This window comes from Candoia aspera, chromosome 5 (assembly GCF_035149785.1).
Source record: "Candoia aspera isolate rCanAsp1 chromosome 5, rCanAsp1.hap2, whole genome shotgun sequence".
Taxonomy (NCBI): Eukaryota; Metazoa; Chordata; class Lepidosauria; order Squamata; family Boidae; genus Candoia; species Candoia aspera.
In genome coordinates, this window is record NC_086157.1 from 116,335,283 (window position 1) to 116,361,069 (window position 25,787).

Genomic DNA, 25,787 nt, shown 5'->3' on the forward strand with positions numbered 1-25,787 from the left:
GTGAATGAAAGTTCCCGTGTTTTCCCCAAGTTAAACAAGCCAATGAGTTCAAACCCCCACCCTTCCTCAGGCATGCAGCCCCGCTCTGCGTGCCAGTCAGTTAGCTCCACGTCTCCAATGGCTCGGCAGCTTGACCTTGGATGCCAGAGAGAGTCCAAACAAGAGGCTTTCACACTCCTGGCTGGTCCCCCCTCCCACTTCTACTGACTCGCAAGTCCCAACACGTGTTAACTCCATTCATGCATGCCAGTCCGATCAGATGTTCTGGGAACATTTGATCAGGGAGCATAACAGACTGGAAAAAAAATAAACATTGCTTTTTGAACTTCCGAAAATTTAGGATGTTAACATGAGGCAGTGAAGGCTTGCATTTCTGCTGCAAAGGGACTGATGCCTCTCAGTTCTCAATATCCTCCAAAAGCAGGAATAAGAAATCCCTCTGTGGGAACACAAGAATTTTCTACAACACTTTGCTTCGTTTCAGAGTCCAAAGTTATTGGTTCAATAAATAATGGTTTTCATATACAGTAATTCTAGCACACATCAATTCAAAAAATGCCATAATTTATTAAGATACAGGCTGACCGCTGCAAGGACAAATTTTGCCCAGTGCTATAAAAAAAGACACAGTACTGACAATATCTGACTGGGAACTTGAATTTGGAGAATATTTATTTATTTATTTTATATCCCGCCTTTATTATTTTTTTCTTACGAATAACTCAAGGCGGTGAACACACCTAATACTCCTTCCTCCTCCTATTTTCCCCACAACAACAACCCTGTGAGGTGGGCTGGGCTGAGAGAGAGGGACTGGCCCAAGGGCACCCAGCCGGCTTTCAGGACTCAGGCGGGACTAGAACTCACAGCCTCCTGGTTTCTAGCCCAGCACCTTAACCACTAGACGATGGGTGAACCTAACAGCATATACCAGTGTTTCTCAACCTTGGCAATTTTAAGTGTCTGGACTTCAACTCCCACAATTCCCCAGCCAGCCATAGAAGTTTAACTAAATTTAAGCACACATGACTTCCAGATATATTATATATTACTCGGCAAGGTTTACAGTCTTTCGGAACCCTTCATCCATGGGAATCTCTGCTGAGCTGGAGGCCTCAAGGATGTCCACTTTGGGCCATGTTCATCCTCAGTACTGACAGCCACGAGGGCCTCTGGTCTGACATGTACCTTCTTCCCTGTTGAGACCTTCTGTTATGCCAACATAGTCAACTTCTTCCCAGGCCAGGAAGAAACTCTACTGGTTGACAAAGGGTGAGGTGCTAATTACCTTTTCTTGCTTCACGATTCTGAAGTCCACATTGTGTGTTTCTGAAATATCCAAGGAATTACAGCCTTGTAGCAGATGCATTCACTTTGAAGAAATGGGGGAATCGTTTCTACTTTTGTGTCTCAATGTCTGTGAGACAAATTGCATTATGTATAGTGTACATAAGCCTTACACTGAAGAATTATAACGTTGAAGATAAGCTAATATGACGGTGTTAATCACTCTCAGACATACGGCATTTGAGTGCAAACTTCAATTAGATAAGATGTTGAAAAGTACTGACTGGCTCCACCCTGGGTATTTCCAAGTCTTTGTCATTTTTATTGGTTTTTATTGAAAGAAACTGAGCATAGAAACGGCAATAAAAAGAATCAAAGCCAACAAAGAGCTTGGGAATATGTATTTGTACACATGTATGTGGGTGGCACATACACGTATACAAACCACATTAAGGAAAAATATAAAGATTTGAAACAACCCTATTCAATATTTCTACTCTGGAAAACAACAGGAGTGGGTTAAGAAATGTTAACTAAAAAACAGACCGTGTGGAATAAAATGACTCTGAACTGAAGGCCCCTTTTGGGTTCCTACATTGGCTAAGCTATGATGTTTTAAGTTAGGGTTAGTCAATCCAAAGGTGGCCAGATCTGTGGCTGGCCCATGGGTCCCCAGGGCCCCCAGGTACATCCCAGACACAGAATGGGGAGGAATACCCCCTCCAGAATAAGGAGTTGTTTGGGGCTGCAGTACCTACAGACCTCACCAGCTGGATCAGTGGACAACTATGGAAGATGTTCAGACATCTGAAGGACACTTGCCTTCCCCTAGACATTCTGACTACCTGACTAAATTCAAGACACCAGGGAATCTCAGGTGGTGCCTCTGGTGGTGACTAGAACCTGTGGGGCAGAATTATCTGTTTATCTATTGGAAGGATTCTCAGCAGTTTACAAAACTTCCATTAAAAATACAGTAAAGCATGCACAGTCCAATACATCAGAACAGAACTAAAGAACATAAATCCCATATATATGGAGATGTCACACCTCATTGTTTCTCCTAGATAGCTCCTTTAAGTAGCTTATGAAAAGCCAACAGCATGGGGGCTGATCACATTTCCAAGGGGAGGCTATTCCAGAGTAGAAAAACAGGGCCTGTGGACCACCACCACCCTCACTTTGCAGATGGGGGAACCACTGGCAGATTCTCCCAAGAGATGTGAGCTGGGCAAACTGAAACTGGTGGGAGAAGACAGTCCTGCAAATACTTTGGTGCTAAGTAGGGCTTTAAAGATTAAAACCAATGTTTTGAATTGCATTTGGAGGCCTATGAGAAGGCACCAGTGCAGGGCCTGGAACACCAACACACCACCTGCGTTCTGGACCAATTGAGGCTTCCAGCTGGACTTTGAAGTCCATTGCAGTCATGCACAATGTATGAAAGGAGACGATCCTTCAGGGGCCCAGATTCCCAAGTGCTTAAGGCTTTAAATGCTAATATTGGTGCAAGATCTGAATATGGAAAAAAGCCAATGGCTGATGTCTGAGGTCTTCAGTGACTGGCAGAACACATATAAACTGATGCACAGTCCAGACAAAACTGCTACACTATTCAAGTGTGGGGTTCTATGAAATTCTGGGTCATCTTTTTCCCTGTTCAGGTGACCTCCATGTCATGCATCACCTTTCATCTAGAGAGGACAGAAGCGGTTACAATCTCTGCATCCTGGAAATCTTGTCCAAAGGAAATGCAAGAAGACAACATGGAATGCGGAACCGGATGGATGGATGATACAGATAGATAGAAGATTGATTGATTGATTGATTGATTGATTGATTGATAGATGATACAGATAGAGTCATAATATGAGATGGGTGGGGTAGAAATATGATTGATAAATAAATGAATAAATAAATAGAGATAGACTACTTTACAAGCAGGAAACCATCCAAGAAGACTAAGACTAAGAGGACAATTGGGAAATATTGGAGCTAACCAGACCTTTATTCATACCTTTTTGCTCTTTGTTACTTTGAGCTTTTAGTCTGTTGTATCTTCTAACAGTTGATTTCATTTATTTCTGACTTCATATTCCATCTTTTTTTCCCCTGGTGATTTCAAGTCAACGCTGACTCCTGGCGACTGCCTGGGCAAGCCCCTGCAGTTTTCTTGGCAAGGTTTTTCAGATTTCCTGCTTCCCAGGGCTGAGGGAGAGGGACTGGCCCTAGGTCACCCAGCTGGCTTCGTGCCCAAGGCATATTCCATCATAGCCACCTTGAAAACAAACAGAACATGTTCTTACTTCACTCATGCCATAAAAAAAGTATTGATTTTGACCACAGCCCTCTTGATTTTCAAAGGTATAGATTAGATAATCTTTATCACATCCTGCTTTTCAAATATTTTCTTCCAGGAGAACTGAGGGGGCTGGCTGGGCCCCGTATCTACTTATTTATAGGCAACTGGCCTCATTCTTGAGTAAGAGAAATTGCCCAGCATCACGTCTGCAGTGAAGCTCTGTTGATCGTCAGGTAAGGAGACAAGGGGGCTCTGTGGCTCTGGAGAGAGGCAAGGGAAGTAGGGAACTAATGTCCACCCACCCATGGGAATGTTCATTAAAAGGAAAAAGCCGTAATGCTAGCAGAGAAGGGAAGCCAGCAAGGGCATGGTGGCATCTCCCTGCTCCACCCAAAGGAGCTTGGTGGCCAGAAGTTGTGGAACTGCCTGTGGTCCAGTGACTTCTAAGCCCACCATTTTCTGGAGGGTAAGGAGCTTGGTCTGGAGCAGGTGAGGAGAGCAGAAAAGGAGTGAATTATTAGTCGTACTGCTATAAAGCAGGTTTCGGCAAAGCCAGTCTGGAGTGTTCTATGTCAGCATGAGATGGCTCCCCTTCAGTCCTGGAGAATATGGAGGAGACCTCAGGTTCCTACGAAGTCATACAACCATCGAGCTAGAAGTGACCATAGGGATCATCTGGTTCATTGCCCTGTTGAGTGTAGGATTTGCAACGGCCTCTGTGGCAGGTGATCATCCAGCCTCTGTTTGAAGAAGACACCACTTCATGTGGCAGCCTGTTCCACTGGCTGACAGCTCATACAGTCATGAAATTCCTCCTGATTTCCAGCCCGAACCACCTTCCTTGTAATTTAACCCTTGTAATTTCAATTCTCTGGAGCAGCCAATATCATCTCCACTCACTTTTCTATGCAACCCACCTTCAAGACATGTGAGAACTGCCGTTGTATCTCCCCTCTTGTGGTTGACAAGGACCCCCAGAACCCTTTCACAGGTACTACTGCTCAGCCAGGTCTCCCCACCCCAGACCTGTGCCTTACATGTGTCCTTCCTGGACACACAGCTTGACCTTCCTCCCTGCTCAGTTCCATCCCGTTCATTTCAGCCTGCTGCTTCAGCCTGCCTAGATCTTGTGGGACCTTCTGTCTTTCCTCTGAAGTCTTAGTCACCCTTCCCAGATGTTCCTCTGCAAATGTTGTAAGTGACCCTTCAGTGTCCTCATTCAAGTCGCTGCTAAAAGGGTTGAACAGCTCAGGGCCAAGCCACTGGATGTTTCTCTCCAGGCTGAAGGGGAGCCATTAGATAAGCCCTGTTTGGGTGCAGCTATTCAGCCAACTTGGAGTCCATCTAACAGTGACCTCATCTAGACTATATTTTACCATTTTATGAAGGAGAATATAATGACATATTGCTGAGGCCCAGGTACACTGTGTCCACGGCATTCCTCCATCCCCACACAAATTGTAAAATAGCCAAACCGGAGAATTTACTGGCCACCCAGATTTTAGAAATGTAACAATAAATGAACAACTACATAAATGGCTGGGTGCTGATCCTCCTTTACATGTGGTCTCTTTGGCAGGAGATGCATGATATTCAAGCAGGTTTTTTAAGCCATGGATCATGAATGAGTCCGCTGATTTCCAAAACAAAGGGATTAAAAAAGATTGGCAGGATTTTGCGACGTCTGGATTCTCAGATGAGACTGCAGTCATTTCATTCATGCGCGTGTATCTGTGTCACCACAATGGGATGGATTTGCTTCTGGAGAAGCAGGGCGCATGTACGCATGCACTGTGGCAAGTGTAATCCTGCAGTGCCACACTGACTGAGTTCACACATTGTGCCAGTCTGGAAGCAAACTTTCACAGGTTTCCTGGGGTCTGTGAAGGCAATGATTGCACGTCTATGTCCGGCAAAAGTAACCATACACAATGCGCATTATCCTAAAACACTACGTGAACCAACTTCAGAACAGAGAGAGAGGGTGAGGAGAACGTAAGGGGAGAGCTGGTTCAGGGGAGGGCAGAGGCACCTCCGTCTTGCAACGTGACCATTGCCTGGCTGACTAGATGACTGAGTTACTAAGCGATAGCAGAACCTTGCTAGGCTTGTGAGCTTCGGTTGAGGATACAGATTTTTCTTTTCCTATCATGGATGAGTTGTGTAGGTGGACTTTGGAGGGAACAGGGGCATTCTATGGATGAGTCTCATCCTACCTCAAATGTTTCTTAATTAGGTGTGTCTGGAGTCTATGTTGCCATCAAGCTTCATTTAAGGAAGCATCTGCTGCACTTGTTAATGCACATGTGTGTCTTTTGTTTGACAATGTGGTTTTCTTTGAGCTTCATTCTCGCTTCTGCTCTTTCATTGTCATAAACGTGTGGCCTTTTTCAGCAGCTGACAATGGACGCCTGGCCTCTGGTGACGATCCTGGTGCTTTATCTGTTGGGGGTGTCCTCAGGAGGCATTCAGGTATGGATGAAGCTTGCATGGAGGATGGGGAGCAGAGACAAGGATTTTTATTTATTTATTTATTTATTTATTTATTTTTCACATTTCTATCACCGCCCATCTCCCCCTAAAAGATTTTCCATCTGGACCTCAGGTCGTACTTTCACGCCAGCAGGGAGCCGGATGGTGGGGTTGAGTAGGCACATGCGCAGAGCAAAGCAGGACACAACGCAGCAGCTGAGAGACCACCCCACCGTCTAATTCCATTTTTCCATGGTTGGGCCCATAGATTCTGCTTCTCCGTTGTTCCTCTGTGGAACGCTGGTTTCCCAGGGGTGATGGCTTTGGGCAGCAAAATGAAGTCCTCCCTCCCCCCAGAACTGGAAAGACCTCTGCTCTGGTCCAAGGGAGCTCTTCTCAAGGCCTTGTTTGTGGATCAGAACCGACTTTAGCATTTCAGCCCTAAAGTCTACCCATTTTACAGCCTTGAGGAATAAAGCGGTGGAACTGGCTCATTCTTTTCATCAGAAAACCACAGAAATTGGACAAGGGGGGACAGGGGTAGAACTTGCTCCCCACGCTTCTCTAGGGGTGTCTGCCTTTTCACTGACTGACCACCAATCCGGGAGGCACCAGACTAGACAGCTCTGCTTTTCGGACCACAATTATATTTTTTCTGTTTAAAACAGAAGGGACCCCTTGGCTACCTCGTAACCACAACTAGAGCCCCATTCCTGGCCCCTCCCCACAGTTATTGCCTCCTATTTCCTGAGGAAGAACAGAAAGTCAGCTGGATGGACCATGGTTCCTAAAGGGATTCTGGGTAAAATTCATTTTTATTCCTAATCCATTTCTGTGGGGACTGTATAATCTTTTCCCATTCAGATTTTGTATGTTATACTCAAAACACCTTATGCTTATAACATTGTTTACTTGGCAGCCGTGTATATTTATTTTTTATTGTAATTGTTTTAATTGTAATTGTTTTATCGTTTTATGGTTTTTATTGTTGTAAGCCGCCCAGAGTCACTGCTGAGATGGGCGGCTATAGAAATTGAATGAATGAATAAATAACATTTTCAGCTTCTTCTGGGTCCACCTCCAGGGTCTCTCAGAGGCTGATTGGATGCATTTGAGAAGCTCACCAGCCAAGTCGGGGGGGGGGACAAAAGCCCCCTTCCCTTGTCCCTCCCCAGCAGCCCCCAGGCTTAGCAGCCTAATACTTGGAAAGCAGGTCCTCCATGAATGCCCCTTGCACGTCCTCCAGATTGGCTGATGCCCACAGCTGCTGGCAGCAAATCTCACTGTTGAACCGCATGCTGTGTAAAGAACGATCACCTTCTGTTGGTCCTGAATCTTCTGGATTTGACTAAATGCCAGCACTGGGAGAGAGGGAGAAATCTATACAATCTGATTTTATAGATCTCTTAGGCTACATCCTGCAACATCCAAATATCATCTTCCAATAGAGACGGGAATCATCCTTTACAACTTTACTGGTTGAGGGTACCTAGACTATCCACCTCTCTTGCCCCTCCTCGGCTTGAGCCATCTCCCTCTTTCCTTCCCTCTTTCAGGCCTCCAGTTTTCACAGGCAAGGAGGACGCCACTCGACTCCTTCCAAGAATAAAGATCTTGACATGGCCATGGATTCTTTCGATGACCAATACAACAGCTGCGTGACTCAGATGGATCAGAAACTGCCAGCGTTACTGAAGTCTGAACTTCGCACGAACCGTATCTATCGTGACACCTGGCAAAAAGCCATCAAGAAGTGGGGAAAGATCAAGCAGCACATCATCCTGCCCAGAGGCCTTCGCCCACTTCATGCCGTTGCGGTCTTGGCTTATACAGAAAACTCACCCCTATTTCGACATTTCAACCGGGCAGTTCAAGAAGCTGGGAAAAGCAGGAAGTATTACAAAGACAAATTCCATTACAAGTCTTTGCACTATCTTTTGACCAGGGCTGTCGAAATCATTCAAATGGATTCCCCACAGAAGCGTATGACGGTCTATCGGGGGATGAAAACCAAAATTTTGATAGCTCGAGGCTCCAAGGCTGTTCGCTTTGGACAATTTGCTTCCTCTTCCCTGGATAGAAGCAAAGCGGAACATTTTGGAATAAAAACCTTTTTTACCATCGTTACCTCCTATGGGGCCGTCATTGATGGCCTCTCCTCCTATCCCAACGAAATGGAGGTCCTGATTCCACCCTTTGAGTCATTCCAGGTGACCAGTTTCACTGAGACAGAGACTGGAAACAATATCACACTCGCTTCCAGTGAGGTTTTCAGCCAATACAATTGTGAATTTTTGAAGATGAAACCTCTCTGATTCGTCTTTTGGGGGGAAATTGGCAGAGTTTGAAGATTTCTTCCACCCACCCCTCATGGCATATCTGGAGTCTGAACTTCTCCATTGCACAAATACACTTTACACACTGCAGGGTGCGAGGTGTGTCACAACTATAGAGCAGAGCTGAAAGGTCATTTGTATTTTTTTAAATATAATTGTTATTAAAGCTTTTAAACAAGAAGATAAAAACGAACACAAACTAATATAAGTAAGGAAGAAGAAAAAAGAAAGAAGTCAAAGAAGTAGCAGAAAGTGCACAAATAGAAAAGAAAAAGAAAAAGAAAAAAGAAAGAAAAAATGATCTAAAGAAGTGGCTTCCAATACTCTTCACAGCAGCTGAACATATTTTAACCTCTCTCTCTCTAACTGTACATCATATTACCCTTCTTTCTATAATCCATCCTGTGTAATCATCAAAGCCATAAATCACAAGTTCATTTTTTTCATTTTTATGCAAAATGTCCGTAAGAGGCGTCCAGTCACCAATAAATGTGGAGAGTGTCTTTTCTCAATCCAAGAAGCTGGTCCATCCATCTCAGGAAGATCTGTTAATCTCACCGCCATTCCTCCACAGTGGGTGGCGTCGAATCTTCCCATCCCTGTGCGCATAGCAATCTCACTGCAGTAATCACGTCTTGAAATAATCTTCCGTGGCTTTTCTCTAACGGTTTGAGATCAATCATTGGTAGAGCCAGTAATTCAAACAAGCTGCTTGCAGAAAGCACAGGGGAGTCCCCAAGGCCACTTTGCAACTGGATTAAAAAATGTTGGTGCTAAACAGGTAATGTGCCAATCAAAATGCATTGCTATTGCTATTAAATTAGTTTTAAAAATAAATATTTTTTAAAAAATTACCAACTGAACCCATCCTACATCTCGCATCCATCTCAAGGCTCCTTGGAGAAGACATTCATTTCATTCTATAATTATAGTTGACTTCCTTTGGGGTTTTTCTACCAGAACTCAAGAAAGCCACCTATCTTGCCACCCCTCAGACAAAGCATTTGGGTCGTCCTGGCCTTCCTGGGGGTGGACAGGCATTCCCCGTCTTTGTGGTCTGTTCCTGTGATGATGGTTACAATTGCATATGTTGATATACCATTTCCTATACAAAACCATCTCAAGTGCTTTATGAAATGTAAATGCACAATTAAACACATTCAAAGGGGATAAAGCCATACAGGTACGCCTCACTTAACAAACACAATAGGGACCGGAATTTTGGTCGCTAAGTGATGTGGTCATTAAGTGAATCTGACCCAATTTTACAAACATTTTTGCGGCAGTCGTTAAACAAATCATGTGGTTTCCCATTAATTTTGCTTGCTGGAAACCATCTGGGAAGGTCGAAAATGGTCATGTGACCATGGGATGCTGCAACGGTCGTATATGTGAACTGGTTGCCAAGTGCCTGAATCGCAATTACGTGACCGTAGGGATGCTGCAACAGTCATAAGTGCAAGGACCAGTGGTAAGTTGGGTTTTAGTGCCCTCGTAAGTCCAAACCATTGCTAAACGAATGGTCGTTAAGTGAGGACTACCTGTATTAATTTAAAAGGAGAAAGGAAGAAAATATGACTTTCACCCAGAGAAGGCCTGGATGAGTGCATGGTCTTCAACAGATGCTTAAAAGATGGCGATATAGTGTACCTGGACCTCAGCAAAGCCTTTAACAGGATGTCCCATGATATTCTCCTTCTCAAAATGGTAAAATATGGGCTGGATGACGCCATGGTCAGGTGGACTCACGGCTGGCTGGATGGCTGCCTCCAAAGTGCTTGTTTAACGGCTGGACGTCAGCTTGGAGGGGAACACTGAGTGGGGGGCCCTGGGCTGTTCAACCTTTTTGTCAGGGCTTGGATGAGGGAGTCGAGGGGACACTTTTCAAGGCTCCAGAAGACCTAAAGCTTGGAGGAGTGACTAATACTTCAGAGGAGACAGAGAGGAGATCCAGCAAGATCTAGGCAGGCTTGAGCAGCAGGCTGAAGTAAATAGTCTGCGACTGAACAAGGAAAGGAAAACATCTGGGGAGGAAAAGTAAAAGGCACAAGTCCTGGGTGGGGGAGACCTGGCTTGGCAGTAGGACATCTGAAAGGGATCGAAGCAAAAATCCCCCCCCCAAAAAACCTATGCAGTTCTTGCCTTCAGCCTTGTAGTCAGCCGGGTCATGGACGCCGGAGAGATCGCAGAACAGGGAGGGGCTCTGGGAGAGAATCCAAATTAAAGCAACTCGGACAGGTCCGGTTTCTATCTGGGCGCATCCCATGAAAGGGAAGCGTCACCAATCACCCTACTTGCTCTTTTTTATCCAGAGACTTATGACATAGAGAAACCAATTCAGGTTTACAACTTGTTCATTTTCTAAACTAAAAACTCCACTCATTTATACCGCCCCCCCCCCACACCTCTACCTCATGTCCCTTCCCTGCTCATAGTACAGCTGGCCAGGTTAGGACTGACTTCCAGGAGGTGGGACACCCACCATGCCTGGTGCTTCGTTCCACACAGTGGCTTCCCATCCATCCATGCGCCTCCTAACAAGGCTTAAGGGGTCCATCAAAGCCAGGCCAGCCCCACCTTAGCACTCGTCTCATGTCTAGGGACCTGCCCACCCAAGTTCCACTGCCCCAGAACGGAGCCACCCATCACTGTCTCTGCTGTTGTCTTCGAGCTTTTTGTTCTGATACTGTCCCAAGCCACCAATCAGTCACGGAGGCCATGTCAGCAGGCTGCTTTTCTGCCCACCTCCCCACCCCCTCTGGTCAAGAGAAGTCCACTTCCTCAGTAGAGGCCAACTTCCCCTGAAATGCAGCCCAGCTCCTCACAAATCGGATCAGCTGCCTCCTCCACAGTTCGGCTCATTCTGTGCATCTCAAAGAAAGCCACCTCCAAGGTCCTGTGTTCAGCAACCTACCCGTCCTGAACCTTGGACTGGCTGGCCGCTTTTCTTCCCATCCTTCCTGCTGACGGGCACCGGCTACATGGGGATGGTCCCTCCCCATCGCTTCCTCCCGGGCATCACCAGCGGCTGCTAAGTTCACATGTGTGTGCCCATTTGGTCCTCTGCAAATCCTTTCTCCCTCATCCTGGAATCCTTGGTCACCACGAGCAAACTGGGGGCCAATCCTTGGGGCAAGAGACCTCCTCCGCCTCCAAGGCCAGGTTAATGGGGGGGGAGGTGTCCTGCATCAGGAGACCCCCATTTTCCACCAGGGAAAAGCCGCAGCTTTCTTGTCTTAGCTGGAATTCCAAAGCTTTCTGCCATTCTCGGCTCCCTTGAATGTGCCACTAAGACCTGAGATACTTGCCCACAACTTCTGCCCAGCAGGCGTAGTCCTGGTGCTGGTTGCCCCCGGGGCCAGACCTCCAGGTTTCTACCTGCATTGTTGCATTTTTAGGGTGCCTTAAGTGTTTCCTGAACGTTATTGCAGAAGAGCAGCAAAACGCTTATGCTGATCTCCGGGCCCTGTGAGCAGACTCCCCTGGAACCATCAATCCATCATACTCCCAAAGAAATACTTGTGGACACCCCCCCTTAAAAAATCCTGTCTCCGAGGGCAGTTGAGGCAAGCGAACCCTCCAGAGTGCCAGCCCCGAGGCTGGGAGGGGAAGGACAGGCGAGCGCCAGGCCGCCACCGGCAACCACCTGTGGCTCCCCCCCTCCCTCCCTCCCTCCCCGGAGAGGCTGGCCGGGGCGCTCGTGTGGCAACCCGGCCCCCCGGGGGTTGGCAGGTGGGCTCCGTGGCTCCTCCCGCCCGCTGGCGCCCCGGGCAGGGAAAAACAAGCCTCGCCGGGGCAGCTCGGGCCGAGCGCTGCAGCGGACGGCGGCGAGCCCGGACGCGCTGAGTCGCGGGGACAGGGCGCTCGGCGGGAGGGCCCGGAGCCCCCCCGTCACCTCGGCGGGGGGCGCGATGGCGGCAGAGTACGAGGGCATCTCGGTAAGTGCTCAGCGGGGCCTCCCCGCCCGGCACTGCAGATGGGCCCCGTGGCCCCCGGAGGTCCGGCCCGGGCGGCGTCTGGTCCGGGCAGCGGCAGGGCTGAGCATCCCTGCCGGAAACCTCCCAGCCCCGCGAAAGGGCCGCAGCGCCCAGGACCTGCCTCGCGCCCCTTGCCCGTCGCCCCAGCCCGCTGCCCTCCCCCGCGGGTGCCACCCCGACGCCTCTCCCCGACTGCTGGGCACCCGCCTTCTTCTCCAAAGGCGGGGAGGCGTCCTCAGATGCGCCCTGCAGCCCCCAAGCCCCCCCTGCACCCCCCGTGCAGCCGCGGAGCTCAGGGTCCCTCCCAAAAGGGGAGTGCGAGGGCTTCCCGCCTTGGGGAGAAGAAGCGAGGGAGGGGCTCCGGTTTGGTTGGGCCACTTTCCCCCCCCGCCCCCGAGTTTCCTGTGTAAGTACTGCCGCTGCCCCGAGGAACGCCTCTGCCTCCCCGCCGGGCCCCGGGGATCCCCGCAAAGGGCTCGGCGGGGCGGGGGCGCAGCAAAGGGGCTTCGTGCTGCCCCGGGCCGGGCTCCGGGCCTCCTCGGGCAGAAGGCGCAGAGCCCTTGCGGGGCGGCGGGGCAAAGAGGAACCCATGGCGACTGCCTCAGAGATCGCCGAGGTCCGCTTCCTCTGACCAGATGCCCTCCAATTTATTCAATGGTTTATGAGCTCTGTACTCCTCAAAGGGGGGGGAGGTCACGCTCCCCCCTCCCTTCCCCTCAACCAGCCCTGTGAGGTAGGTCAATTAGACTGTGAGACCCCCGAGTGGGCAGCCTTCATGTCTGGGATGGGGTGGGATTGCTGCGGGTGAGAGTGGAATGGAAATCCAGCTGGCGACTTCAAGGGGGAGTCTGCAGACCCCCCACCCCTTCCAGAGGTGACAAAGGGGCCTCAGGAGCAAAGTCCTGCCCTGGAGAAAAAGTCCTGCTTCTGGAGAAATCTCAAGGGCTCCCGGGGTCACTGATTTCTCCAGAAATGTAGAATCACGGAGCTGAAGGGGACCTAAGAGGCCATCTTATCCAGCCCCAGAACCCCAGTTCCAGCTAGGTTTATTCAGTCAATGACCAGCATCCCAGAACCCCCTCTTCAAGGCTGGATCTACCACAGCGTTCTCTAACTGATGACCATCTGGTCCCTGCCTGAAGACCTCTAATGAGGGCAAACCCACCGTCCAACAGAGTTGGAACGTTCCTCCTGCGGTCTAGCCTGAACCTCCCTCCTTGGAGACTGAACCTATGGTTCTAGGCCAGTCTTCTGGGGCAACAGATGTCCTCCGCTTCCATGTTCTCCTTCCTCATCCCCTCCTATGCTGATGCTCTCTTGGAATCTTAGGTTACTCCTGCCCCTCCCACAAGCATGAAGCCATTAGTGCAGAGTTCCTCAACCTTGGCAACTCTAAGCTGTGCGGACTTCAACTCCCAGAATTCTCAGCTTTGCTGGCTGAGGAATTCTGGGAGTTGAAGTCCGCACAGCTTAGAGTTGCCAAGGTTGAGGAACCCTGCATTAGTGGACAGCTAGGACCACTGAATGGAGCAAAGCTTAACACAGCAGAAGATGTGCACAGAAAAAGAATATTATCTAAAATAGCATTAATGAGCATGTTAGAGAAATATAGGTTATTTCTTAGCCCACCCAAGCATAAAGAATTACACACTTAGACAAAGTAGCTTCAGAAGTAAGCAAAAAGAAGTCTTATTGATTTATTTGGTCCAGTTACATCCATCTCAGAAGAAAAGTTGATTATTCTGGTTCTTCTTTCTGTTCCCTAAACTTAATTTACCCTCAGCCCTCATTGCTGCTGAAGGCTGCATGGAGAGAGGGGGAACCTCCTTCCCTAGGCCCACGCATGGCCCCAAGATGGAGGAAGCTGGAGCCGCATGCTCCTTCTCTGATGGTGGAAAAAGAGGAACTGAGGAATGTGGGAGGGGCAACGAACAGCTTCCTCTGGAAGCACATAGAGGGTTGCATCCTAGAGCAAACTCATCCACATGCTAATGAGTCAGGCTGATTTGCTGGGACCTCAGCACAGCTGACCCTCTTTCCAGAGGACATCAGCCCCTCTGCCAAAGCAGCCCCCCATTCACCCCCCTTGCCCTTCACTGGTGGCACTGCTCATGGTTATTGCCACTAGAAATGGTGGCTCCCAAGAATTATAATGCAGATGATTTTGGAGAGAGAGAAAGAGACGGTCTGGAATGCTCCAGGCGAAGGACTGTGGGAGCTCTTGGGAAGGCATCCATTGCCTTTCTCTGCTCTGCCACCTTGCAGTCTTAGTGTGCTGATCCTGTAGGAACTCATGGCAGTGGGATATATGACAGTATTATTAATTCATCCAACCTCGTTTTATGCTGATGCAAAGAATGGCTTTTCTGCCTCTCCCTTAGCCGGCCAACTGGAAGGAGATAGTGAACAAGAAGCTGAAGTTTCCCGAAGGCCTCCTCAGTGCCATTCAGGATGGCCAGCTGACGAAGATCCAGCAGCTGCTGCAAGTGAGCGACGGGATCCTGCGGCAGCTGGATGATGCTGAAGATCGGGCCTGGCGGGAGGCTCTCAACCTGGCCATCCGCACCGGCGGGGAGGAGATCACCAGGACATTGTTGCGCTTCGTGAAATTTGATTTCCGGCAGGTCCACGAGGCCCTGCTGGTGGCTGTGGACACCAACCAGCCCAATGTGGTCAAGCAGCTACTGGATAGGCTTGACCAAGAGAAGGGTCTCAAGATGGACATCAAATCCTTCTCCATGGCCTTCTTCGACAACTCGATTGACAACTCCCGCTTTGCCCCCGGCGTGACTCCTCTCACCTTGGCTTGTGAGAAGGATCTCTACGAAATTGTGGACATGCTGATGAAGAAGGGCCACACCATTTCCCGGCCACACAAGGTCTCCTGCGCCTGCTTGGAGTGCTCGAACGGACGGAAGTTCGACCTGCTCAAGTTCTCGCTTTCCCGCATCAACACCTACAAGGGCATCGCCAGCCGGGCCTACCTCTCCATCGCCAGTGAGGATCCCATGCTGACAGCCTTCAAACTCAGCCGGGAGCTGAAGTGGCTGTCCAAGAAGGAGCCCGAGTTCAAGGTCGGTCCTCGCGGGGGCTGCAGGGGGAGCGTGGGGCATGGCGGGGGCATCCCTCCTCTTCTCTGGTCCGCATCGGTCCTCCCTCTCTTCGTGGCCTTTGCCTCGTCCTTCTTCCACCCTTCAAGGAGATGGAAGACATCAAAAGGCTCAGGATCGTGGACGTAAGTGGGGCCGTTTGAGCCATCACGTCCAACATCCTGGAAATTTATGGGTGTGGATACAGACCCCTCTCCCTTTGGCTTTTGAGATTTCAGGCGGTGGCATGACCCGAGGGACGTCTGCCATGGGAGGGGCCTCTTCCCTCCCCTGATTAGCATCCGGTCCAGTTGGCTTTCCAAGGCTTCAGGGTTGAGTACCTAAGATCATGTTTTAAATTTGAAATGTGGGGGATGGGTGCTGAAGCCTCCTTCTGCAAAGCATCATCAAATCTTCGTTATGGTCAAAGACCGGCGAAAGGTCTTGCAGCTGACTGCAGAGCTACGGCCCCTCCCCTGAGCAGGCACATTTTCTTTCATGCTTTTGCATGAAATAGATTCTAAAAGATGACATTTGCGTCAGAGGCTTCATCCTGCCGGGCAGGATCGTGATACACAAATAACTACGCAAGAACTCCTCCTGATTTTGAGCTTGCAGCAAGTACTTCTTGTGTTTTTATCTCAAATCTATTTGGCGGTTCTGTGATATTTGAAGAGAGCCAGTTGGCGCAGTGGTGAAGGCACAGGCTAGAAACCGGGAGGCTGTGAGTTCTAGTCCCGCCTTGCGCATGAAGCCAGCTGGGTGTCCTTGGGCGAGTCACTCTTCCACAGCCCTAGGAAGGAGGCAATGGCAAACCCCTTCCAAAAAGCCTTGCCAAGAAAACCGCAGGGACTCCAGGAGTCAGCACTGACCGGAAGGCACCCAAAATAAAAAACAGCATTCAAAGGGGAGTAGCAGGAAAGGTGGTTCTGGCTGCAGAAGTGATGTTTTGCCCAGCAGCATCAGTGCTCCTCCTCTTGCCCCTTACGCTCTCCTTTTGGGGGCAAAGCCAAGGGACCCCAGCAGCCTCCTCCTCCTCCTCCTCCTCCTCGTAAGCAGCAGAGCAGTGGGGCGGGGGGCTCTCGGGGGCCCTCACAAGCCGCTTCTCCCTCTCCTCTGATCCAGCCCGATTACCTGGCGCTGGAGCAGCTGTGCCAGGAGTTTGCCTTTGAGCTCCTGGGCATGTGTCGCAACCAGAGCGAGGTGACCGCCATCCTGAACGAGCTGGGGGATGATGCTGTGGACGAGGATGATGAAGCCGTGGACGACCAGGCCTTCGAGGAGGGGATCCCCAACTTGGCCAGGCTCCGTCTGGCAGTCAACTACAACCAGAAACGGGTGAGACCGCTGGAGAGCAGGCGGTGGCAGGCTGGGGGGGGGGGTCTGCCAGGGGGGAGAGAGAGGGGCCCTGGGCCTTCAAGGAAGAGAGGCCCCAGGATCCAGCCCCTTTGCTCTCAGGCTGCAGTCATTCCATTGTAAAAGAATGACCTGAAATGTGGCCAGGCAGCCTTGCTCTCAACCCTAACTCCACTGCACGGGGGCGTTACTCGCAGCAGACGAGTGTCTGTACTGATCCCAGGCAACGGGGACAGGGGTGGGTGGAAGGAAGGGGCCTGGCCGTGTCGTCCAGGAAAAGGCCTCCTTGTGTGAGGAGGCATCCAGCGGGAAGGGCCAATGTGCTCTGCCCTTCTGTTCTCAGCATCACATGGGTAGAGCTCTGCTTTGACAGGGACAGGGAAGCGCCCCCCATATCAGACCAGCCACATTGAAATGATCAGCTTCAGTTACATCACTCTGGAAATTGGTGTCATCCGATGAAAGCAACAGGCAGACAAAAAAAACATCGTTCATCTGGGGCATTGGCCAATCGCCATGAAGGGGGTATCAGCGAATTCAGAGAAGGGGGCAGAGGCTTATCCCGAGATATTATGGGTCATCATGAAGGCTGTCATGTGGCGGTTCCTTCCTGCCAGCGAGCTTTTGGAAGCCTTGGGCTGAACCCAGCTGGAAACCAGATGCTGGACCCAACTCTCCTTCTGCCCTTGTTCCCTCCCTCCCCAGTTTGTGGCTCACCCCATCTGCCAGCAAGTCCTGTCGTCCATCTGGTGTGGGAGCCTGCCCAGCTGGCGGGGCAGCAAAAGCCTCTGGAAGGTGTTCGTTTCCTGCTCCATCTTCCTGGCCATGCCCTTCTTGTGTCTGACCTACTGGTTTGCCCCCAAATCCAAGGTGGGTTCCTGGCCTCCCGATTGGGCCAATCGGTGCGGATTTGTGGCAATGGGGTGGGCAGAGATAGCTGTCTGCTAACTAAGCAAGCACGGTGTTGGGTGGGGGGATTGTATTTGCAGCTTCTCTGAACAGCTTGAATGCTGGACACCTGACAGGTGACGTTCTCCTTTGCACCTGCCCTGTTCTGTGAAACCCAGGACTTTTATATCATTGAAGGGATATAAGAACAAAAGAATAGCCAGCAGTTTGCTGCTGACAGTGGCCAGCCAGATGCCGCTGCAAAGCAGGAGCAGGAGATGGAGACGCATCTCTCTCTTGCTGATTAATGATGATGATGATGATAATAAATTTATGGGCCACCCCAGTTTTCACCCTGCACCTGGCTTTTGGAGGCAAGCTGCCCCCAGTCCAAAGGTGACAAGGAGTCTGAAACACTTGACAGACCTGACCTTCATGGATTTATCCCATGTTGAAACCATCCACATGTGCTGTGTGAAAAAATGCTTTCTTTTCTCTCTTACATCACCTTCCAATCAGCTGGATGACCTCTGAACCTAGTTTTGGAGGGAGGGAGAAAAACGTCTCCCTGCCCGCTTACTCCCTGCCGTGCATGGCATCTCAAGATTACTTGGGTCCCTCTCCTGACCTTTTCTAGCTCCATGATACCCTTTTTCAAATGGAGCGAACAGAATTGAACACAATATGCCAGATGCAGATGCACCCTAAGATTGTGTGAGGACATTAACATGTTTGCAGCTTTGTTTTCAAGCTTTCTCTGAATGGTTCTTGCATGGGCTTGGTCTTTTTCATGGTTGCCCCACGCTGACATCTTCACTGGACACAAAGGTCCCTGCTCTGTCCTCATTTGACCCCACTTGTTCTTGGCAGATGATTTCATTGCTTTAGGTCTCTTACCATCAGAAAACCACTCCAAATATTCCCTCCTCTGGTCATCTCTAAAGGCGCTGGCAAGCACTGGGCAGAACGCTGCAGGAGCCCACTCAGACAACCCACCAGGTTGATGCAGAACCACCTCCTCTTGGGTGCCTTTGTTCAGCCAGTTGCACATCCACCAGATCCCCTAGCCCAGTGTTTCTCAACCTTAGCAACTTTAAGATGTGTGGACTTCAGCTCCCAGAATTCCTCAGCCAGCATGGCTGGCTGGGGAATTCTGGGAGTAGAAGTCCACACATCTTAAAGTGGCCAAGTTTGAGAACACTGCTCTAGCCCATTCCTAAAATAACACATTGTATAGTGTTGGTGTTTCCATGTCCACCCTGCCACAGCCTAGCATCTGGTTCCCAAATTGGTGTGCCAGGCTCTCTTTCCACTTCTTCCCCAGTTGCATGCACAACTGAAGAGTGTGTCCCTTGAAGATATTGACACAGAATAATCCATTTGGCACACACAGGTTTCTCCGGGCTTTTGCCTTCAGAAGCAAAGTGCGCCTGCTTCGCCACACAACCACAGCACCCCCCAACCCAGCTCTCTCTAGAGGTGTTGGGACTGCACATCCCAGAATTCCTAGCCGGTGGCCATTTTGGCCAGGAATGCTGGGATTCGCAGTCCTAGCACTCCTTGGGCATCAGCTGGAGAAGGCTGAGCTAAGTGTAGTCTTGAATGGTTAGGGGTTTGAGGGACCAGGAGCAGCCTAAATGATGTACCCCCTCTTGAAAAACACAATGGGACCCACCTTCTGGTTGCCTCCCTCCCTGATGGCAGATTGGCAAAATACTGAAGATTCCTGTGATAAAATTCCTCCTGCATTCAGCCTCCTACGTCTGGTTTCTGGTTTTCCTGCTGGTGGAGTCTCTGATCCTGGAGCGCCATCACGAGTCCTTTATGGGGCGCAATCAGAGCATGTGGGAGACGTCCCTTCACATGGTCTGGGTGGCAGGTAGGTGGCTGAGCGGTGCCCCTGCCGGAGGGTGAGGAGAGAGGGAAGAAAGGTGTCTGCTCCTTCTGCACCACTTCCTGAAGGAGAAGTCTTGCTATGACCACCTCCTGGACCCCTGTCCCTTCCTGGCTGCCTTCATGATCCTCCTGAGGAAAATGGGAGACTTAAACTGGAGGACGGACTGGATTCCCCTCAAAGTCCCGCACTGCGTGGAGCAACGGTGGCTGGGCCACCTGGTCTGACAACACTTCCCCGTCTCCTTCTCCCCCTCCATCAACCCTTTACTCTCATTAATGATGTCACCACCAGTGGGAGGAGGAGGAGGAGGAATCAGATGTGTGCCACAAAGCAGGTCTCATCAGGTGCCATTCCGAGGTTCAGAGGTGTTCGGGACACTGTCCTGTGCACGGAAATGGCTTGGCCTCCCCTGGGCATTAGGTAGATAAGACAGGCTTGCAGTGGGGGCGGGACCAGAAGAGCAATTAATGGGCAGGGAAGGGGCAGAGAGGGCAGGCCGTTTGGGAGGTTGCTGGGCTCTGTGGGAGATTTTGGGTGGGTGGAAGCCAGTCTCTTTTTTCAAGCCCAACGTAGTTGACGGTGCAGAGAAGAGGGCAGAGGTGGCTTTGGGTTTGCTTGGTGGAGAAAAGGGGGTTAGAGAAAAGGGGGGGGGGAGAAGACCTGGCCCGGAGTCCAGCAGCCCAGCTGCCCTGCTGGCATTGACGCCCTCCGGAGGGTTCCTCTCAGGGTGTCTGTCCCTGTAGGCTTCTTCTGGTTTGAGTGCAAGGAGGTTTGGATCGAAGGGCTCCGCAGCTACCTCCTCGACTGGTGGAACTTCCTGGACATCGTCATCCTCAGCATGTACCTGGCCTCCTTCGTGCTCAGGCTCCTGGTCTACCTCAAAGGCCGCGTCTTCTGCCTGGACGGCCAGGCCGCTTCTCCGGAGTGCTACTACTATACCCAAGCCAGTGAGCCTGCCGGCGCGCGGGAGTCATTTTTACTGGGTCCTTTATTTATCTGTAGAATGTTTAGCCCACCTTTCTGCCCAGAGGAAGCCAAAGGGGTAGGCCACGCAAGATCAAAGGTGGGCACTGAACTGCCTGCCAAAACAGACAAAGTGGCTCCAAACTTGCTCAAACAGAGGAATCCGGGCTGAAGCGGCAGGGCAGGGTTCTCCTCCTGAGAGCAGACAGAGCTGTGGCCAACGCAGCGCTTGAAGGAGGTCCACAGCCGCAAGCCAGGCCAAACCAAGGCCTTAAATTGTGCCTCAGAACAGCGGGACGCCTCATGCAGCTTGGGGGGGACACAAAGGGCGGGAGGGCTTCTCCTGCGTGCCTCACAAAGGGGTCCTGGAAAGACAGCACATCTCTGAAGGGGCTCTTCCTGCTGACCTTAACATCCGGGCAGGTCCATCTCAAGATAGCTGAGCCATGAGATATTCAGGGATTCAGAGATCAGAGCCAGCCTAGGTCTGACCCTGCCTCCCTTCCTCCTCCTGCCCTTTTCTGATGCAGAACGGCTGGAATGGCGCACCGAAGACCCCCAGTTCATGGCCGAGGTGCTCTTTGCTGTCACCAGCATGCTGAGCTTCACCCGCCTGGCCTACATCCTGCCTGCCCACGAGACCCTGGGGACACTCCAGATTTCCATTGGAAAGATGATTGATGACATGATTCGGTAAGGGCACCAGGAGACCTTCCTCTGACTCAGGGTCCTGAGCCAGTTGAACCCCAACCTCTTTGCAGCCTGAAGAGGTCATACAAATGTCCTGAGCAGTGCCCCCTAACTTGGAGAAGGCCGCTTAGAAGTGACAGAGCAGTTTGGGCAAGGCGGTGGGAGACCCAAGGAGGGGCTTTCTCAAAGGGATGGTTCAGCAGCCTCTGCCTGGGTTTTGGGAAGAAGTGGGCAGGGGGCACCTCCTTTTGGCATCATCTTTCCTTGGCTTACCCTCAGGTTCATGTTCATCATGATGATCATCCTGACAGCTTTCCTGTGTGGCATGAACAACATCTATGTCCATTATCAGGAATCTGAGCGTCTGGGAAGGTATGGCAGCTCATATATCTGGGGAGGTAAGACCGTGGCTGTGTTAGAAAGCCAGGATTTAGCCACCATGCTGAAGCCAAGCAGGCCAGGGGGGTGGGCACTGAGTCTCCCTGGAAGAAGAAGTTCAGTGGAATGGATGGATGGATGGGAGCAGGCCCATCATTCTTTGTCAGATCCTTTGCCACTTCTGAAGCTTCCAACCCAATTCCTCCTGCATTAAGATCAGAGACTCTGAAATACACCCATGCCCAGGAATTTTTTTGACATTTCAACCTGCCCTTTGTCTTCAGAGAAAGGGGTCTGTGAGCTTGCTGGAGGGGTCAGTTGTTAGGTGAAGCCAAGAGAGGAAGCGATTGGCCTAGGACCACTCCTAAAACTCATTCAGTGGGATTCAAACCTTGCTCTCCTGGTCCAGGCAGGACGCTTCAGCCAGCCACCTGGTATGCTGGGGATACCCTTTGCCCAGGCTCCAAAGTTTCCTAGATCTGCTCTTGGCTGACGTCCTGTAGGAGCAGAGCCCAAAGGGTGATTCAGTCACTTCTGCCCTTGAGAGAAAAGTCTCAACAGCTTGGTGCCCGGGGCAGCACTACTGGTTACTCAGATGGGTTTGTGGGGAGAGGCCCCCACGATTCTGAGCTGAGCGCTGATTCTCCCTGATAACGCTTATCTCGTGTAGTTTCAATGAGACCTTCCAGTTCCTCTTCTGGACAATGCTTGGGATGGAGGAACACAACGTGGTTGACATGCCCCAGTTCTACGTGGCTGAGTTGGTGGGCCGAGTGCTCTATGGAGTCTTCACCATTGTCATGGTGGTCGTCCTTCTCAACATGCTCATTGCCATGATCACCAACTCTTTCCAGAAGATTGAGGCAAGTGTTCCTCAGGGACGCTAAGTGGGACTGGTGTTTACTAGGGGTTAAGGTGCTGTGAGTTCTAGTCCCGCCTGAGGCACGGAAGCCGGCTGGGTGCCCTCGGGCCAGTCCCTCTCTCTCTCAGCCCAACTCACCTCACCGGGTTGTTGCTGTGGGGAAAAGAGGAGGAGGAATGAGATTTAGGTATGTTTGCCGCCTTGAGTTATTTATAAAAAAAATAAAAAAGGCAGGATAAAAATAAAAATAAAAAAAATAAAATTTGCTGTAGAGACCCTCCAGAAACAATGTTCATGCTCATCTTCTTCAACTAGGTGTCCTCCAGATGTGTGTGAGTCAAAATTCCAGCCGGGCAAGTGAGGCTTGCCCAACACAGCTGCAGACTGCCTAGTTGGGGGGTGATGCATGCAAGGACCGTGAGCTGGTTGAGATGTCCCAGGGCGTGCCTCCGTAAAGCCTCCCCCATACTTTCAGGCTCTCTGTGGAGACGGGGCAGAAGTTCATCCAACTCACGTCTCACAGTTTTTTGTATTAGGGAAAAGTCTGCAGAAAAATGCAAATGATGAAAATAAGGTACAAAATTGCACTGTATCAGAGAAATGTGTCTACCAAATTATGTAGAATTGCCAGCCAATACATGTGTTTGGAGAATTGTGCAGAAAATACAATTTTCATTGCAGGCTTTTTATTAAAAAAAACATCTCAGTACAACAAACTGAATGAAATGAATTCGAAACATTGAAAAACTGCGTGAAACTGAAATGAACGAATCCACCATTCCTTAACTTCTGCCCACATTTGATGGGGCTTCCCTTCTGGCAACTGAAGAGCCTCGGCTAGTGTCACTGCTGGACACTTTTGTTGATCAGTTATTTACTGGAACCTCCCTTCACTCCTTTTCCCCAGAACGACGCTGATGTGGAATGGAAATTTGCACGCTCAAAACTCTACCTGTCATTCTTCAGGGAAGGTTTAACTCTGCCAGTTCCCTTCAACATCATTCCGACGCCCAAGTCCATCTTTTACGCCATCAGGTATGGTGAACGTGGAGGAGGGAGGCCACAACTGTCCCCACATATGCACCGGTTCCCTTGCCACGTGCCCCACATCTCCCTCGAGGGCAGAGGTCCCACTGGCTGCTGGGCAAGAGGCTCAACTTGCACGCTCGATTCTAGCACAGCCAAGGGGTGACTTAGGGCATCTTGGGGTTCCCCTTAAAGCCCAGCTGATTAACTGTAGCAGAACCTTCGGCGGTCTTTGGTGTTAAGTGCGTCCCCCTTGTTGGCTTCGTGGAAAGCTGTAGCGACAGCATCCACCTTGCGGCCAAATGTCCTGGAGTCTGGCCCACTCCAGGTTTGCAGTGAATCTGTCTTCTTGGTCTCCCTGAGCGGCCTCCCTGCTAACCCTCCTCCCTTGATGCTTCACATCTGTAGGGGTGTCTTTCGCTTCATGTGCTGTTATAAACCGAAGAAGCATCAGAAATATCCCCCAATTTCCACCATTGTAAGTTCCCCTGTGAGATTTTCAGAAGGCGCGTCGTCAGCACCTGGGGCTTTGACCGCAGTGTGCAGCCTCATGTGTTGTGTGCAGGTGCATGGGGGAGCAATGGGTGGGTTTAGAAAACGCGGAAGAGGACAAGGAGGCCTATAAGCCCCTCGACCTGGGCTGGGATTGTTTTGCAGGAACTCCGTGGAATTCTGAGCATGTTATTATATTTCCGGCCTGCTTCCTGTGTTGAAAAAAATAAAGCTCGAGAGCATGGGCTGCCCTTTTGCCTTCCAGAGCAATCCGTCGGTGGAAGAAGGCGGGGCGAGGACAGAAAGCCGTCTCTCCTATCGGCGCCAGGTGCTCAAGGCGCTGGTGCAGCGCTACATCGACACGGCCCGGCGGGAGTTTGAGGAGAGCCGGAGGAAAGGTGAGGGGCCTTTGGGGAGGTTCCCCAGGAGGCTGATGGGTCCAGCAGCGGGCTGTGCGTGCTGCTGCCTCCCCGACTGAGTTTCAAATCTGCCGGGTGCCCCTTGGCAGTCTGGTAGGTGCCCCCTTTTGAGTCGCCTGGGGGCTTCTCCTTGGGGGCGAGCATGGGCTTGAGGCAAGCAGCCTCCCACTCAAAGCAGCCACCAGTAAGGAATCATGTGCTGGAGGGTGCCTCTTATCTGCTGCTGAGCTGAAGTAAAACTGCTTCTCTGGGTAGGGGTCATGGGCCCAATTCTTTTGCAGAGAAGAGGCCCCCCCCTTTCCTGCCTGCATTGTGCAAGAGCCACAGATGTGTGGTATAGCAGATGTGGGAGGAGGGGAGGATGCCCTAGGCGCTCACCAGCCCAGCCTGCAGCTTTCCTCCTCACCTTCTCCATCCAGGGCACACTCCTCCCCACTTTTCCTGGGGGGTCTGCCACTCTGCTCTTGCTCAGGTCTCCAGTTTGCAGCCTCTGTCTCCCTCCCTCAGCCCCCACCCCGGGGAAGGATGCAGTGCTCCAGATATGGTTGCACAGAGGCTGAGTAGAGATGTCATGCCTGCCTTCTGCTAATGGTCCCCCAGACGGGGGAAATTTTTCCTTTCTCCCCTGCCTCAAACCAAAGGCCCTTTGCAGAGGAACACCCTGGCATTGCTCTGCAGGTGGCCAACAGGGTATTTCCAAGGTTTGGGTGGGCCAGATGTGGCCCACAGATTATACCTGTCTAGCCTCACAGAAGGGGGGTGCAGCCAGGGGGCTGCACCTGGACCGGGCATGAGGCTTTGACCTGCCTCTGTGCCCCCCCCCCCCCCCGGCTTCTCTCCCTCTTATTTCCTCCTCTCCTCTTGAATTTTTTGCCCACAGACCTGGGGAACCGCCTGACTGAGTTAAACAAGTCGGTGCTGCGCCTTCACTCGGAGATGAAGCACCTTCGCCACTCGGTGGCCACCAGTGGGGCAGCAGCCAACCCCATGGATGGGGCCAGCGTGCTGCGCAAGTACATCATGAAGGTGCGCAACAGCTTCCAGAGCTACGATCCGGAGCCGGGGAGCTCCGGCCGGGGATCCCCTGTGGAGGTGGTGGTGCACCAGGACGTGCCCCTCGTAGGGGAGGGCCGACTGCCCTTCCTTCAGGAAGAGGAGGGCGAGGCGGGGGGCAAGGCGGGGGGCGAGGCAGAGGGGGAGGTGGGGGGCGAGGCGGAGGGGGAAGCGGGGGGCGAGGCGGAGGGGGAGGCGGGGGGCGAGGCGGAGGCAGACGAGGAGGCTCAGCCAGGGATTCCTGAGCATGAACCTCAGGAGACACTGGATGACGAGGCAGGCGAAGCGCCAGAATCCTGA

General features: G+C 51.2%; 2 protein-coding genes across 2 annotated transcripts; both read left to right on the top strand.

Annotated features, from left to right (window-relative positions):
- The first annotated feature begins 5,961 nt into the window (after positions 1 to 5,961).
- LOC134499348 (erythroblast NAD(P)(+)--arginine ADP-ribosyltransferase-like) lies at positions 5,962 to 8,525 on the top strand. Its single transcript, XM_063306031.1, has 2 exons — positions 5,962 to 6,061; positions 7,618 to 8,525. Exons 1-2 carry the CDS (start codon positions 5,993 to 5,995, stop codon positions 8,374 to 8,376), a joined length of 828 nt encoding a protein of 275 aa, XP_063162101.1. The 5' UTR covers positions 5,962 to 5,992; the 3' UTR covers positions 8,377 to 8,525.
- A 6,206-nt stretch (positions 8,526 to 14,731) lies between these two features.
- On the top strand, positions 14,732 to 25,787 carry LOC134498607 (short transient receptor potential channel 2-like). The gene is given in 12 exon segments (XM_063304765.1): positions 14,732 to 15,448; positions 16,589 to 16,801; positions 17,525 to 17,689; positions 19,412 to 19,586; positions 20,348 to 20,551; positions 21,098 to 21,260; positions 21,537 to 21,629; positions 22,306 to 22,498; positions 23,405 to 23,532; positions 23,932 to 24,001; positions 24,281 to 24,413; positions 25,315 to 25,787. Coding segments are annotated over 12 exon segments (2,727 nt in total).